Genomic DNA, 15,721 nt, shown 5'->3' with positions numbered 1-15,721 from the left:
CGAATCCCCTTAATTTCTGTTATAATGTTCAGGTCATGTCGAAACAGGTTCAGAAAGGTGATAATTAAACTGTATGATCAGTGCGGAGGATGTAGTTTGTGGTGTTGTTAAACTGGATTGAATTAAACACTAAAGCGTTTCTATTATTTAATGTATTATGTTAACATTCAGGACTAAATAGGAGTGTGAGAATATTTGGACACCGCATTTAAAAACATTCACAGAAATCTAATACATATGCAAATACAATAGTTTGAATACGTGACCACATTAGTCTGCATGTGTTACACAACGATAACAGTCATTCTTCCAGATATGAACATAACACAACAAATTTATTGTTACTTCATGTATGTACACTATATTGCCAAAATTATACGCTCATTTGCCTTACACGCATATGAACTTAAGTGACATCCCATTCTTAATTCATAGGGTTTAATATGACGTCGGCCCACCCTTTGCAGCAATAACAGCTTCAACTCTTCTGGGAAGGCTTTCCACAGGGTTTAGGAGTGGGAAATATTGACCATTCTTCCAGAAGTGCATTTGTGAGGTCAGACACTGATGTTGGATGAGAAGGCCTGACTCACGGTCTTTGCTCTAATTCACCCCAAAGGTGTTCTGTCTGGTTGAGGCCAGGACTCTGTGCAGGCCAGTCAAGTTCTTCCACACCAAACTCGCTCATCCATGTCTTTATGGACCTTGCTTTGTGCGGCTGTGGCTCAGTAGGTAGAGCGGGTTGTCCACGAACCAGAGGGTTAGCGGTTCGATCCCCGGAATGTGCCACATGCCGAAGTGTCCTTGAGCAAGACACTGAACCCCCAGTTGTGTGAATGTGTGAGTGCTTGTGTGAGCGAACCATTTGGTCTGGCCACCACATGGTGTGGGGACGGTTTGGGGCCTGATGTTCTTTGGTGATAATTAGGTTGGAGTAACTTTAGGTTTTTGCATCCATACACTCATACACATTCAGCCACCTCACTTACTTACACTCATCCATAAAACACAACTGACTACTGATTTTTGGTTTTTATGTTGCTTAATAAATTTCTTTCTTTAAAAAGTACCTGTCTGGTGTGGTCTCCACATTTTTGTCTGTTTCCCTGAGTAGGAAACGTGACAGTAGCGATTGACTCTGTAGAAAATTTGCGACCTCTGCGCACTATGCTCCTCAGCATCCACTGTCCCCACTCTCTCATTTTACATGGCCTGCCACTTCATGGCTGAGTTGCTGCGTTCCCAATTGCTTCCACTTTGTTATAACACCACTGACTGTTGACTGTGGAATATTTAGTAGCGAGGAAATTTCACGACTGCACTTGTCACACAGGTGGCATCCTATCACAGTAGGATATTTAGTCACGCTCATCTGCCTTTACACGAATATGAATTTAAGTGACATCCCATTCTTAATTCATAGGGTTTAATATGACGTCGGCCCACCCTTTGTGGCTGTAACAGCTTCAACTCTTCTGGGAAGGCTTTCCACAAGGTTTAGGAGTGGCATTTGTGAGGTCAGACACTGATGTTGGATGAGAAGGTCTGACTCACAGTCTTTGCTCTAATTCATCCCAGAGGTGTTCTATGGGGCTGTGGTCAGGACTCTGTGCAGGTCAGTCAAGTTCTTCTTCTGTGCACTGGTACGCAGTCATGTTGGAACTGGAAGGGGCCATCCCCAAACTGTTCCCACAAAGTTGGGAGCATAGAATTGTCAAAAATCTCTTGGTATCCTGAAGCATTTCCTTTGCAACTTCCTTTCATTGGAATTAAGAGGCCAAGCCCAGCCCCTGAAAAAACAGCCCCACACCATAATCCACCAAACTTCACACTTGGCACAATGCAGTCAGACAAGCACCGTTCTCATGGCAACTGCCAAACCCAGATTCATCCATCACGTTGCTGGGTGGAGAAGCGTGATTCATCACTCCAGAGAACACGTCTCCACTGCTCAAGAGTCCAGTGGCGGCGTGCCTTACACCATTGTATCTGATGCATCACTTGGTGGTGTCTAGCTTGGATGCAGCTGCTCGGCCATGGAAACCCATTCCATGAAGCTCTCTACACACTGTTCTTGAGCTAATCTGAAGGCCATATGAAGTTTGGAGGTCTGTAGCGATTGACTCTGTAGAAAATTGGTGACCTCTGCACACTATGCTCCTCAGCATCCACTGACCCTGCTCTCTCATTTTACATGGCCTGCCACTTCATGGCTGAGTTGCTGACGTTCCCAGTCGCTTTCACTTTGTTACGATTTAGTAGCGGGGAAATTTCACGACTTTACTTCCTGCACAGGTGGCATCCTATCACAGCACCATGCTGGAATTCACTGAGCTCCTGAGAGCGACCCATTCTTTCACAAATGTTTGTAGAAGCAGTCTGCATGCCTAGCTGCTTGATTTATACACCTGTGGCCATGGACATGACTGGAACACATTAATTAAATTATTTGGATGGGTGAGTGAATACTTTTGGCAATATAGTATATATATTGGCTAAACTCACATGCTAACTCTTAAAATATATAATATATGATCTTTTTAGATCTTTACTTGATCAATTATGGATCTAGTGAATTTGGAGGCCAGGTCAACACCTTGTACTGTTCATATTTTGTGACTTGTTCCTAAACCGTTTTTTTTTTGTGTGTGTGTGTGCCTGTGTCAGTCTGGATCCTGCTGCCATCAAGGAGTGTCATTGCTATGGGGTGGGGGTGCCTTGTCTGGTGTAGGTGGGTATTACATGTCTAAGTAACATCAACATGAATGCCAGGTCTAAAAGTTTTCCAGCAGAACATTGAATTGTCACAAGATGGTCAATGTTATTTACTTCTCCTGTCAGTGGTTTTAATGTTGTGGCTGATTGATGTATACTGGTTAAACTCACATGTTGACTCTTAAAACATATAATATATGATCGTTACAAATGACACAGGTTGACCTCATATAACCTTGCAGGCTCAGATAACTGACAGAAGTTCAGTGTTTTTCCACCAGGGGTCATTCATGTTTAAATATATTATGCTTCGGCCAACTGGGTCTTTCTGTGTGGAGTTTGTTGTCATGTTCTCCCTGTGTCTGCGTGGGTTCTCTCCGGGTACTCCAGCTTCCTCCCACCATCCAAAGACATGCTCATTAGGTTAATTGGTGATTCTAAATTGGCCATAGGTGTGCGTGTGAGTGTGAATGGTTGTCTGTCTCTCTGTGTTAGCCCTGCGATAGATTGGCAACCTGTCCAGGGTGTACCTCGCCTCTCGCCCGATGACAGCTGGGATAGGTTCCAGCAGGCCCCCGCAACCCTTGATGAATGAATGAATGAATGTCTGCGCTTCTGCTTTGGTTTTGAAGTTGTAATACTTCCAGGTATTTTATGTCTGTGTACATCTGTGATGTGTTTTATAGCAGTAAAAATATTTATCCCACTGTTTTACTGTCATAATGCATTTGATATTTTTAAAATCCTCTGTAAATCGTATATATATACCGGTCAAAAGTTTTAGAACACACTAATTTTCCCAGTTATTTATTGCAATTGAAGTCATGCAAGTCTAATGAATAGCTTAAAATGGTACAAAGGTGAGTACTGAACAGCCATTAAAAAAAAAGGTTTGGTTACCCAAAACTGAAAAATAATGTACATTTCAGAATTATACAAAAAGGCCTCTTTCAGGGAACACGAGGCAGGTTAACAATTTAAAGCTGTTCTGCAGCAGTGAAGGTTGAATCAGCCTTGAAAGCTGGTGCTACTAATTCCTACAAGTGTTCCAACTTTTCTTGGTTACTTACAACCCCCTCTGCCTGCATAAAAGCAGTGTGGGAACACACTGTGGTACCAGACCCTCGTGAGCATCAGGTGAACAGTATTGTACTGCAGAAAGTAGTGTGTTGCTACAAAAATGGCGAGAAAAATGCAATTACCAATGGAAGAGAGACAGACCATCATAACACTTAAAAATGTAGGTCTTTCCTACAGGGAAATTGCAAAGAAAGTCAAGGTGTCAGTGAGTACAGTTTTCTTCACCATCAAAAGGCACTCAGAAACTGGGGGGAACTCTGACAGGAAGAGGTCTGGCAGACCCAAAGCCACAACTGAATCAGAGGACAAGTCTCTGAGAGTTAACAGCTTGCGTGATAGGCGGCTCACAGGACACAGCTTCAAGCACAGCTTCATAGTGGTCGTAGTAAGCAAGTCTCAGTTTCAACTGTGAAGAGAAGACTTCGAGCTGCAGGTTTGACAGGACGAGTTGCAGCAAGAAAGCCGTTGCTAAGATGTCAGAATAAGACAAAGAGGCTCGCCTGGGCCATGAAACACCATTCCAAACGCCATTGGACTACTGAAGACTGGAAGAAGGTATTATGGACTGATGAATCAAAATTTCAAGTCTTCGGTTCATCACGCAGGATCTTTGTATGCCATCGAGTAGGCGAGAGGATGGTTCCACAGTGTGTGTGACATCAACTGTCAAACATGGAGGAGGAAGTGTGATGGTCTGGGGCTGTTTTGCTGGATCCAGGGTCGTTGACTTGTACAGAGTGAGAGGCACCCTGAACCAAAATGGCTGCCACAGCATTCTGCAGCGCCATGCAATACCCTCTGGTATGCGCCTAGTTGGTCAGAGGTTCATCCTACAGCAAGATAATGACCCAAAACACAAGTCCAAGCTATGTCAGAACTACCTCAGGAAAAAAGAACAAGATGGTAAACTTGAAAACATGGAGTGGCCAGCACAGTCTCCAGACTTAAACCCCATCGAGCTGGTTTGGGATGAACTGGACAGAAGAGTGAAAGCCAAGCAACCTACAAGTGCCACACATTTACGGGAACTTCTGCAACAGACTTGGGAAGAACTTTCTGAAGAATATTTGATTTCTATTGTAGAAAGAATGCCACGAGTGTGTTCAGCTGTTATATCTGCCAAGGGTGAGGCTTTGATGAGTCAAAAATTTAGATTACATTTTGGTCTATAAACTGATTCCATGATTTATTTTTCAACTCAAATTGCTTATTTGTTCTATGCTTTCATTTCAGAGTGCAACGAGACACTAAACTGAATGATTTTTAGTAAAAAACTGGAAAAAAGTGTGATGTTCTAAATCTTTTGACCGGTAGTGTATATAAGAATTTGTCAGGATCTAATCAGAGCGGATTCATCTCATCCACTTTTCCAGCCATTTGTGAGGCTACTGTTTCCTGGTTTGGCCACATGGGGGAAGTATGGACACACATGAAAACCTCCCTGCCCTCAGTGTTCAAGGGTCTGTTTGAAATTAGGTGCCATCATAGCAACACCACGCATGATCATCCACAGACTACCTAACGTGAAGTAAATCTCCGTTTGTAGAAGGATTTCACGTTTGCCCTTTCATCTACCTGGACATCTCTTTCGGTGCCCGCTGCTGTTCTCACAGTGACGACTCCGCTTTAATTGTTCGGAGACACCGGCCTGTTTATTCTCACGTGCACTTATTTACTATTTATTTATTCAGTGATCACATTTTAGTCACGTGAGACGAGGCAGGCCGAAGCTTTTTACCGGGACATTCCACCTGTCAGGTCCAATTTCCTGAGAGTTTTGATTGAGGAACGCTGAAACAATGCAGCTGCAGAGGTCAGGCCGGAGCAGTTTCCATTGTACCTTCTTTTTTAATTTATCTTGATGTGGGTTTAATTTTATCAGCCTAGTAATCAAGTTTGGAGCTGCAAAACTCTATATAATGATTATAATTAATTTTCTCTGTGTTGTTTCTTGCTAGTTTTCTTCAAAATTGACAAATGTTGCACTTCTGATGTTACTGGAACTGTTAACTATTCAGGAAAATATGTGCAACGACGGGTAGGTCTTCCAGGAAAAAGAATATTTAATATTAAAGGACACGATGTAAAGCTGGTGGGGCTGCAGTGGTATAGAATTGTTTTTATATCACAACACAGAGTTCTTCTTCTAGCAAGCATACGAGTCTAAGAAAAGTATCTAAAACCTTTAAATTGACAAGTATACTTAGAACTTTTTATTAGTTGGTTGTTTCAGATTTGCCCCTGAAACATACTCTTTAGATAAATATTTATCTTATTGTTCTCTGCCACATTGCCACATTGCTCCGTGCAGGTCTGACACCGTTTTCAGGGTGCTCTTAGGTAAAGGGCCCGTACGCGGGGCCTGCAACATCTGGAACCAATACAGATGTGCTGGCTATCTGTGGGACCAGGGGGCTTGGAGGTTGTAGGCTGAGTTGAAGGGGGTGGTGAGGAGCTGGGCTGGTTGCTACTTTGGCCCTGGGGGTCTGTGTGTCCCTGACTTCAAAATAGACTTGATTGCTAACAGCTGGCAGTCCTAACTCACCCAGTGTCAGGGCTCTCCTCTGATGTCAACCTTGTCAGTATCAAGGCCCGGACAATGGAAGGCCGGCAGCAGCGCGGCGAAGGTAGAGAGGACGACTGAGTCCGTGTGAAATGAGATTCAGGGAGCGACCTTTTTTTTTTTTTTTTTTTTTTGTTTTGGAAAATGAAGGTTGTTACCATAAATAACATTTCAGGTTTTTGTCGAGGTGCCTCTTGAGTGAGGCGAGTGCCGATGGCGGTCGTGAAAAAGATCAGGTTGAGCTTGTGCTGAAAAAGTATTCAACGGTCATGTGCTGCTTAAAGTGAGTGCACTTAAAGGTGAGCACAAACACAGATCTCTATAATATAGCAACTAAAGGGTCCTCTCTGGTTTCCTTTTTAATCAGATCATATAAAATGTATAACCACGCAGCAAAAGAAATTACTCTGATAATTAACACGTACTCTCAATATCACTTTGTTACTAGAGATAATATTATATATATATATAATAACAGCGAGGAAAAGTGTGTCTGAGCCGTGTCCTGCTATTCACCGCCAGAGTATGAGTAAATAGGACAGCAACTCATTAGCATCCTTTATTATCCAATTACAAACTCAGCTCGCCTAATTACCTCCAATCAGCAGGGAGACGAAAATGATTGACTTCCTGGAGGACAGGACTCAGATCGGGACAAAAAGGACAAGCCCCTGGAAGGAAAGCTCTGACGCACGTTAGACATTAAACTACACAAAAATGTGAACATAGAGAGAGTCGGCAGCTGCTGCTGTTTCTGTGTTTGGATGATTATCAGCACCCCTAGCATGGGTTTAATCCTTAAGAGGTAATCACACGTCTTCTCACACTCCACATACCTGTACAAGGTTATGTTGTTCTGCAGATGCTGGTATTGAGTTTGGGAAATAATTTTTAAACAGCTGCATAAACGATTACCCTTCAACCAGAGGATGAAGGGCAGCTGCTGCACAAGGTTGAGCTTATAACAGAGCTATGCATCATTATTAGACAATTAATTACTCTTGTCATTAACACCAGCAGCACCACTGTTCTTCTGGGACTCGGTCGCAGATGTTTTCGAGGCGCGCTTTGACACCACTATCTATAACCGGAGAGGAACCGATCCGGGTTTCAGGCCTCACCCAAAAACTTTCACTTCTCGCCGCAGAGCTGCTCGGATTTACTTCTTCTCTCGGTTAGTTTCGAGTCTTTGAGAAAAATGTCAGGAAAAGGCCAGAAATAGCATTAGGCCGCCGGGACGAGCTGTTGTTTACAGACAGTGACAGGGATGAAGGACCTCTGCGCTCTGGTGCCGGGCCTGAAGCCTCCAGGGGTTGACGGGGTGGGGTAGGGGGGGCCGGTGCTAGCGCTGCTTCTGTTGCTGTGCTGGACGCTGCAGCGCGGCACGTAAAAGCACACGCAAGCTGGCAAAGTTACGAACACGCAGGCACACAAAACTGTTTTTATCTTCAATGCACACACACACACACACACAAGGTTTTGACTTCAGTGTAACAGCAGCACACCTTTTTTTAATCACGTTGACTTCAACCCACTGTGTGAAGACATTCGGAACCTAATGATGTAATCTGTCGTGTTCACACATGAAATGATTTAACATCAGTTTAAGCAACTGTGACCTCAACACTGAGGTCATGTGAAGGCTGCAGATGCAAAGACATACTCTGCGTTCTGTTAACCGTTGTCCTTATGTAATGCCTGCACTCGACTGCAGAAATCAAAGAGTAAAAAACAAAGACGTAGCCGCAATGCAATATTGACAAATTCAGTTTAATATTGTGTGATACTCTTCTCTTAAAATACAGTCTTTTCTGAGGTAGACTATTACAGTTCAAGAACATTATTATCATTTTTAAAACAGACATCAAAAAAGACATGAAATAAATATTTTCATGTACAATATGCCGCAAAAATGAGGTAGAAATGGTTACGGAAAATGTACAATAACCAAGAACAAAGTTGCCGCGGTAACAGACCAAAAACGTACAAAATAAAAAGCTAATTTTGTTGGACAAACTGTCAGCGGAGGGGGAACGAGGAATCAAACCGGCGTAGCTCTAAGTCATCATTATTATTTCATTTCTGTAATTACACGTGAATAATCGCTAGCATTATCCAGGGGGTGCCGCTCGGGGGCGGGGCTCGTTCCGCAATTTGTAAATGTGTTTTCGGTTTCTGAGACAGTGATCAGTATGCACAGTGGGGGTCACTGCGATTGATCCGGCTGTATGGCATGACTGAAGCCACCAGCTGGAGAGGGAAGGCTGCACTCTGATATAGGATTGCCGGACATCAATCAGACCGTTTCCACTCCAGATACAAGAGAAGGGGAAGGGGAAAGGGGGTGGGGAGAAGATTCAACGCCACATGGTCACTGGGGCCTGTGGCCAGGGGGGCAATCCAATCTAATGAGATTGCATTGGGGAGGGAGAAAAAGAGAAAAAGAATGATGAGGACAAGAGGGAGAGGGAGACAGAGAGAGGAAAGGACGGTAGGAAATATTACATCATTCTGTGTACACCTCCTCAGGACCATGGCAACAGTCTAATATGTACGACCTCTGTGCCTGCACGCCAGTGACTGGGTTTTTCCAGCTTGTTAAAACAGAACTGTGGGACCGCTGGAAAAGGAGAGATTTTTTTTTTTTTACTGGATTGTCTCCATGTCATCCACAATATTTACTCATCAGCTGTGAATTTTTAGACTTTGGGATCCGCTGAAAAAGCTACAACTTCCTTGCACTTCTTTTTTTTTTTTGCGCCTGTGCTGCCGTTCTTTTTGGATGGTGTTTTGTGCTCAAGTGTTCACCGTGAGTGAATGATTGTGTGTGTGTGTGTCGTATTTACATTTTCGAATGAAGCGTTGCGGCAGTAAAATGATAAAGAGCAGACATGCATATACGGGATGCGTAAACACGAGATGAAACGGAGATTCGAAAGCAGTTTGTCCAACAAAAAAAGGAATATTTTCTGTATTCTACATAGCATTTCTTGAAGACAATCATCACTCCACCATAAACTACAATAAAAATAAAGGGTAAAGGAACAGAAAAAAAACGTATTTATATATTCATATATAATAATACATGGATTTATGGCATCAAATATCCTTTGAAATACCTGAATTACATTCAATGTTACTCTTTGTAGCATATTCAAGTTTCTTTCCCGAGGTAAAAGCCCAGCTGCAGTGGGTATTACAAGACTGTCAGGTTTCTCCTCGCTCCGCGCCACTCTCTACTAAGACCCTAAGATTACATACATTCTTTATTTCATATTTCTGAGGTAAAGAAATTCTTCCTGAGCATTTCAAACAAGACTACATACTATGAAAACAAAAAAGGAGTACGTGAAATAGAAAAACAAACAAACAAAAAAAAAAAAACAAGACATGCTGTAGGAGAAGCTGGATGTGCAGGAGGCGTTGATCTCTAAGTAGGATTCTCAGGAAAACTGCAGTTGATGTGGAATGTGAATAGTACGTGAAGTTATATGAACTGTGCCGAGTTAAGTGAGAGCATAGTGCCGTTGGTGAGTTAAATAAGCATGTATGGGAAGGGTGAGAAGGAAGATTTTACTTGAGCAACTTTTACTTCCGGGTTTGAATTTCTTTTTTTCCAGAAGCGTAAGGAGCAGCTGCTGTGTGGTGATTTGGTAACAAGCTATCACGTTGTGATTCTGACGTCCAGTCCATTTTTGATCAATTTAACAGTTACTGCTGATTGCGTATTTGGCTTGACAAGTTTTTGGTCAAAAACTGTGGTCTGCTCAAATGTATCCCAAGCCCTTTGCACTGAATGATTAGTGACAATCCAATGACTAAATCAACCTTAGGATAACATGGAGGTGGACTGGTAATAAATAGGATCCTGAGAGTAGCAGCCAAAAGGGGGGATTTTCCAAACCCTGATTATCCATAATCTTGGACCACGTCACCTCGCAACAAATAATTGATTTTGTCTTGGACCAAGGCTAATCAGGATCTCTGAGAGTATCCGAATAGCTATCTGATTTTCCCGTTGGCCAAACGACCACTCAAAAGGCCTATCCATCTTTCTTTTCTTTGGGAAAAATTAAATATTGCGGGTATTTGTAGCTAAAAACAAAAACAGCACAACGTGGCATGCTTTTGCCAGTGAAACAACTCTGCCAGCTCTCCTGTATCGTGTTCAGCGTCTCTGGCTCTTTTGGCTGCATAAACTGTAATTACAAAACAACATCAAAACATTCCCAAGGCTTGCTAGATCAAACCAAAGACAGGGCTGCGGTGCAGTCCGAGTACAGTGACCGGCTGCTTTCTCAGTGGCTATACATCTTGCTCCACTCTACACAAGTGTCCGGTTCTTTCGTGGCGGTGTGTGGCCGCACCTTGCAAAAGGCATTCTCAAAGTCTGTGAAATCCGGGGGTTTGGAGGATGTCGTGAGGCCGTGCATGGCCCCGTTTGGGGAGGACGCCGAGGAGAGCGCCTGCTGGCTGAGCTGCAGCAGCTCCCACACCGAGAAGCCCTCCGTGCGCTGCAGCACTGCACTCAGCTCCCTCTCGCTCAGGCTACAGCCTTGGGGGGACAGTGCCTGCAGAAGCACCTGCCTGCGCATGCCAACATCTGGCAGGCCAACATGATATCGCTTGGTAAAGCTGCGATGAATGGCATCCTGCAGCAGATCTGGTCTTCCAGTAGCACATACGAGAATCACCAGACCTGTGGCCCCCGCCTGGGCTTTCTCCAGGGTGGTCAGCAGTACCTGCCTCAGCCCCTCCTCCTCCATAGCTTCCACCTGGCTAAGAAGCACCACTGCAGGGTGTCGTGCCCCAGCCACCTGCACCAGAGACCCTAGAATGTGTTCCGCCTCAGGCTTCCCTTTAGAGGCAAGCATGGCTCCACTCAAGCGGTAGAAGGAAGCCCCCAGCTGGGTAGCCAATGAACGAGTCAGTGTCGTCTTACCCCCTCCCCTGGGGCCAAACAGCAGGACGGTTCTTGGAGGCCGAACCATTGGGCTGGGCCTCAACACGGGCCACAGCAGGTCCTCCTCCATGGCAGCCTTCACATGGGTGAGACCAGCCAGCTCACCCCAGCTCAGGGCCGGGCTGCAGTCCAACAACTCCCCGTTGATAAGGTCCAACAGTCGGGGATCTGGGCTCTTCATAGTCTCAAGAGTTGTGTTACATAATGGTGGGCGTTTGAGCGCCTGGGAGCGGTGCTGTTGCTGCTGGGTGAAGCCCTGCTCTGCCACGCCATTCTCCCCTGTCATGCCTGCTGGAGGGCTGTACTCACCTGCTGCCCCAAACTGAGGAGACACCAGGGGCTGAGAGGAAGGTTTGCTGGGCTTGAAGGTTTGTGGTTCTGCGCTGCCTGAACTGCTGAAGCCGTTTCCCCTGCACTCTGCTTTGTCACTCACACTGTAAGGTGAGTTTCCCCCAGCCTTCAAGGGGTCGTAGCTGTATTTCCTGTACCGGGACCTGTCCCCACTCTCATCATCTTCTACAGTCATCTCGAATGCTTTTCTTTTCAATGTCCCTCCAGACTCAGATGTCGCGAGGTTGGTGCTCTGGTAACTGTAGCTGCCTCCTACCACAGTGGGTCTTGAGGGAACGGGAGTAGGGGCTGCTAGACCTGAGGGAAGGTAAGTTGCAGAAGGGTGGCTGTAGCTGGGAGCAAGACTGGTCTGAGGAGGGTATGTGCTAGGGGGGTAGTTATAGACAGGTGTAGTCGGGCTATAGCTGGCCACTAGAGTGGGGGTGGATTGGAGAGTGTGAAGGGAGGCAGGGGGAAGTGCTGGGCTGGGTTGCGGACAGAACCCTGAGGAAAGATAGGTGCCATTGTAGCTGGAGGGGTACTCGCCGGAACCACTGCAGGAACTGCTGCCACTGTAGCCAGAGTCTGACAGATTACTGTTCACCACTGACACGCTGCCGACCCCTGGAGGGCCCGCAGATGTGACCACAGTCTTGGAGCCTGAGAGGCCGTCGTGGCTTCCAGGGGGCACCAGGGGATAGGAGGGGTCATTGCCGTGCGTCAGTGGCCAGGGGTCCAACTCAGTCTTGAGGGCCCCGAAGGCTCCTGGCTCCGGGTAGGTGCCCACAGTAGGAGGCCGGTCGTACGGTGAGTCCAGCACGCCAGCGTACTTCTCGGCATAGCGCTTCAACAGGTTGGAGGCCGTGAGGGCGGAGATGTCGTCGTTGGCCCAGGCGTAGTTTTGGGAACCGCGGCTGCGGCCGGAGTACAATTCCGACTTGTGGGCCGGAGAGGAGGTGGTGGAGGAGACGTCCAGGTGCTGCTCAGGCCACTGGCTGAGGGACTGGGCATGCTCTGGGTTCCAGTGCATCTTCAACAGGCCTGAAAAAAAATAAACACACAGACACAACCAAGTTATATATAAAACACAAACATGTCCATAGTGTAGTTGTCTAATATTCCAGGGACTGCAAAACAGATGTTTTTATCTCCACCCTGTTGGACATTTGGAATGAACATCAGTCGTATTCATTTAGATTTTGCAGTTCCCAATTTATGTATTAAAAAAAATGTGAAACAACATTTCCATTGTTAACACTGATCCCTCAAGAAAAGGCCTTTCTTCTGTTTTCAGTGTTACCATTATGCATGGTAGCAGAAGAGGAGGGTCATATTTCCCAAAGAGGGAGCGGAAGGTAAAAAGGGGAGTTGGAGGGAGAAAAGAGAAAGGTGCAGAGAGAGAGAGAGTGAAAGCAGATCAGTAGGTTGGATGTGTTGTTTTGCAGTTTCCCAGCTTATGTTGGCGTAGCGATAAGATCCCACTATACTATTCCCTATACTGCTAGCATCTGCAGGTCGCCCAGAGGAGCTATTGTTATCTCTCCATGCATGTTGCTCTGAATGCCTGCTCTCTCCGCCCTGCACCCCCACCTACCACCCACCGCACACCAGAGCTCCAAAGGCCCAGTGGCCGGCTGGACACAGAGAGGGAGGGAGATGTGAAGGAGTGTGTGTTTGTGTGTGTGTGTGTGTGTGTGGACAGTGGTGTGGAGAGAGTGAGAAAGAAAGAAGGTGGGGGTGAGTTTGGAAACGCAGCATAGTGTGCTATTCATCAGCACAGTCTCCTATGGAACATTGGGAAAGTGGAATGTCTGTTCCTCTGGCTGACTTCAGCACCTTGACTACCTCTGATTGATCATCGCAGAGTTAACAGGGGAGGACGCAGCCAAACAACAAAAAAAATAATAACAGAAAAGAAGATATTTGTTCCAAAAACCCTGATTTCTCCACACGTTTCCACCCTCATGCAATAGGCTTATTTTGCAGCAAAAGATGCATACGATGAATGAAAAAGGCACCCAATGTATTATGCATCTGCCAATATATAAAGAAATATCAAAATATTATGGCTATAGAATTGTCTGTTTCACGAAGTGCAGCGCTGCGTCTTGCTGGGGCATTAGCTTGACATTCCACACATAGCTTGGCATTATTGAACTGTCACGATTTACCCTGAGGTGAGGACCGCTCCGGCCAGAAACAGAGAGGTAAAAAAGGAATATGGCAAACGCCTTCATTGCTGCCCTCTCCGCCTGATGATTCATTATTCATGGCCGTCTGTGTGTGTGGAGCCAGGATTCTTATTGCCATTTAAATCAAATCTCAATATATCCGCAGCCTGAGATTCTGCTCTCCCGCTCCCTGGCTCGCTCCTAAACTTTGGCCTCTTTCTTTACCCGATTTCCAAACCTACCCGTGTGTGTTTTCAGATTACGCCCGTTGTTTATTCAGTCAGATGAGACCAGCAGACCAGATGGCCATTGGATTATCGTGTCCTTCATATTCAAATGCACTGCCTTAAGTTCCCAGTGGCCAAACCAGTTCAAGTGCTTCCCACAGACACAGATGTACAAGAACATTCTCACACTATGCTCACTTGTATTTTCACAAACATGCTGAAGACATTGACTTGTCCACACCCAGATGACCACATCATATATTATTATTTTTTTTCTTTTTTTGTGGTCTGATTGCAGGTCTTTGTCCAGGCTGCAGAAACCATATATGTCCTGCAGGCCCTTCCCATCTGCAGCCCAACCAGTTTGTGAGCAGCCCCAATAATGGGGCCTGTGTGTGACAGAGATGGATGAGAGCCCAGGGGAGCTCATAAAACCTGCAGCGGGGAGGGAGGGAGGGATGGAAGAAGGCAGGGATGGAGGGAGGGAGGGGAAAGAGTGGACAGCAGGCGCTTCGTCCTTTCTAAGCGGACTGGAGCAGACATTAGAGGACTCAGTGAGGCGGGCTAACTGCTGTCCACTCCATCATCAGAGTAGCACCAAAACAGAATGGTACTCTACCCCCCTGAGCAGTGTAATGACCAGCTGCCCATACCTGAAAAACCAATTCGCTGTTAAATCTGAGAGTTATTACTTTCTATAAGAGTTGCTAAAAACTTCATTTTACAATAATTCGTTCCGTAGGTTCACTTAGATGAGTGATAGGGCGTCACTCACCCCTGATGTAAACAGCAGGGTTGCAGCGCTGTTTAGCCCTTTCCGTGTAATTAGATCCCGCCTTATGCTGGATTGTGGTTTTTAGAGCAGCGGCACTGCACAATAAACTGAGCAAGCTCTAATCTACACTTCTGCTTAAATCAGAGCCATCATGTAGATTAATTCACTGGAGGGACGGGAAGAAAGCTAAGATTAGAACGAGGAAATCAGGACAATGTTGGCACACTGTGGACGGCAGCATGATCATTAGATTAACTTCAATATACGCTTTAGTGCAGCGCCAAACGGAACTGCAGAACAGAGAAACGAGACAACGCACTGAAAAATACAAATATAAATATGGAAATTTATTATGCTCTGTGAACCAGTAGGGTAAGTAGAAAAGCTGCAGCTCTTATCATGCCACTATTTTCAGCTCGGACACAGTGGCGCATTCCTGTTCTGCCACAATCCCATCAACTCTGTCTTACTCATATTAGAGGAGGATTACGGATTAAAAACACATTAAAAATGTGAGAGTACATTGGTATGTTTGGAATTTTGGGATGCTTTTGTTTCTGTGGCTCCTCCTGCGTTGTAGTCACAGTGGGACCAGAAAAAGTATTTATTTAAAAAAAATTTCTTTTAATTTATGGTGAACAGAAATCAGTCGTGATGACTAAGTTAAGCATAAATAAATGATGAGATTGCTCCTGTGTTGACTGATGGTCTTACTTGGCTGCAAGGAGGTTGATAAGAACCCTCTGTGTATGCACATGACACTTCCCACTGTTTGAGAGTGTGTGTGTGTTCTCGGCCCCAGGAGAGACAGATGTTCTTCTGCTGACCGCCTTACTGTCTGTGCGGCCATTGTAGTGGACGACCATCCAGCAGACGTGCGCGGATCGGACAATCCAG

The 15,721-nt window shown here is 45.4% G+C and overlaps 1 protein-coding gene across 1 annotated transcript; it reads right to left on the bottom strand.

The window, feature by feature from the left end:
• Positions 1-8,312: 8,312 nt before the first annotated feature.
• fignl2 (fidgetin like 2) lies at positions 8,313-12,769 on the bottom strand. The gene has a single exon (XM_084552745.1). The coding sequence runs from the start codon at positions 12,679-12,681 to the stop codon at positions 10,657-10,659; it is 2,025 nt and encodes a 674-aa protein (XP_084408871.1). The 5' UTR covers positions 12,682-12,769; the 3' UTR covers positions 8,313-10,656.
• Positions 12,770-15,721: the final 2,952 nt, after the last annotated feature.

The sequence above is a fragment of the Chelon labrosus genome, assembly GCF_963514085.1.
Source record: "Chelon labrosus genome assembly, chromosome: 10".
Classification (NCBI taxonomy): domain Eukaryota; kingdom Metazoa; phylum Chordata; class Actinopteri; order Mugiliformes; family Mugilidae; genus Chelon; species Chelon labrosus.
The sequence above is the reverse complement of the archived record's forward strand: the minus strand, read 5'-3'. Positions and strand labels throughout refer to the sequence as shown.

Coding starts and splice junctions, on each gene's coding strand:
- fignl2 (XM_084552745.1), bottom strand. CDS start 12,681: ATGCACTGGAACCCAGAGCATGCCCAGTCCCTCAGCCAGTGGCCTGAG.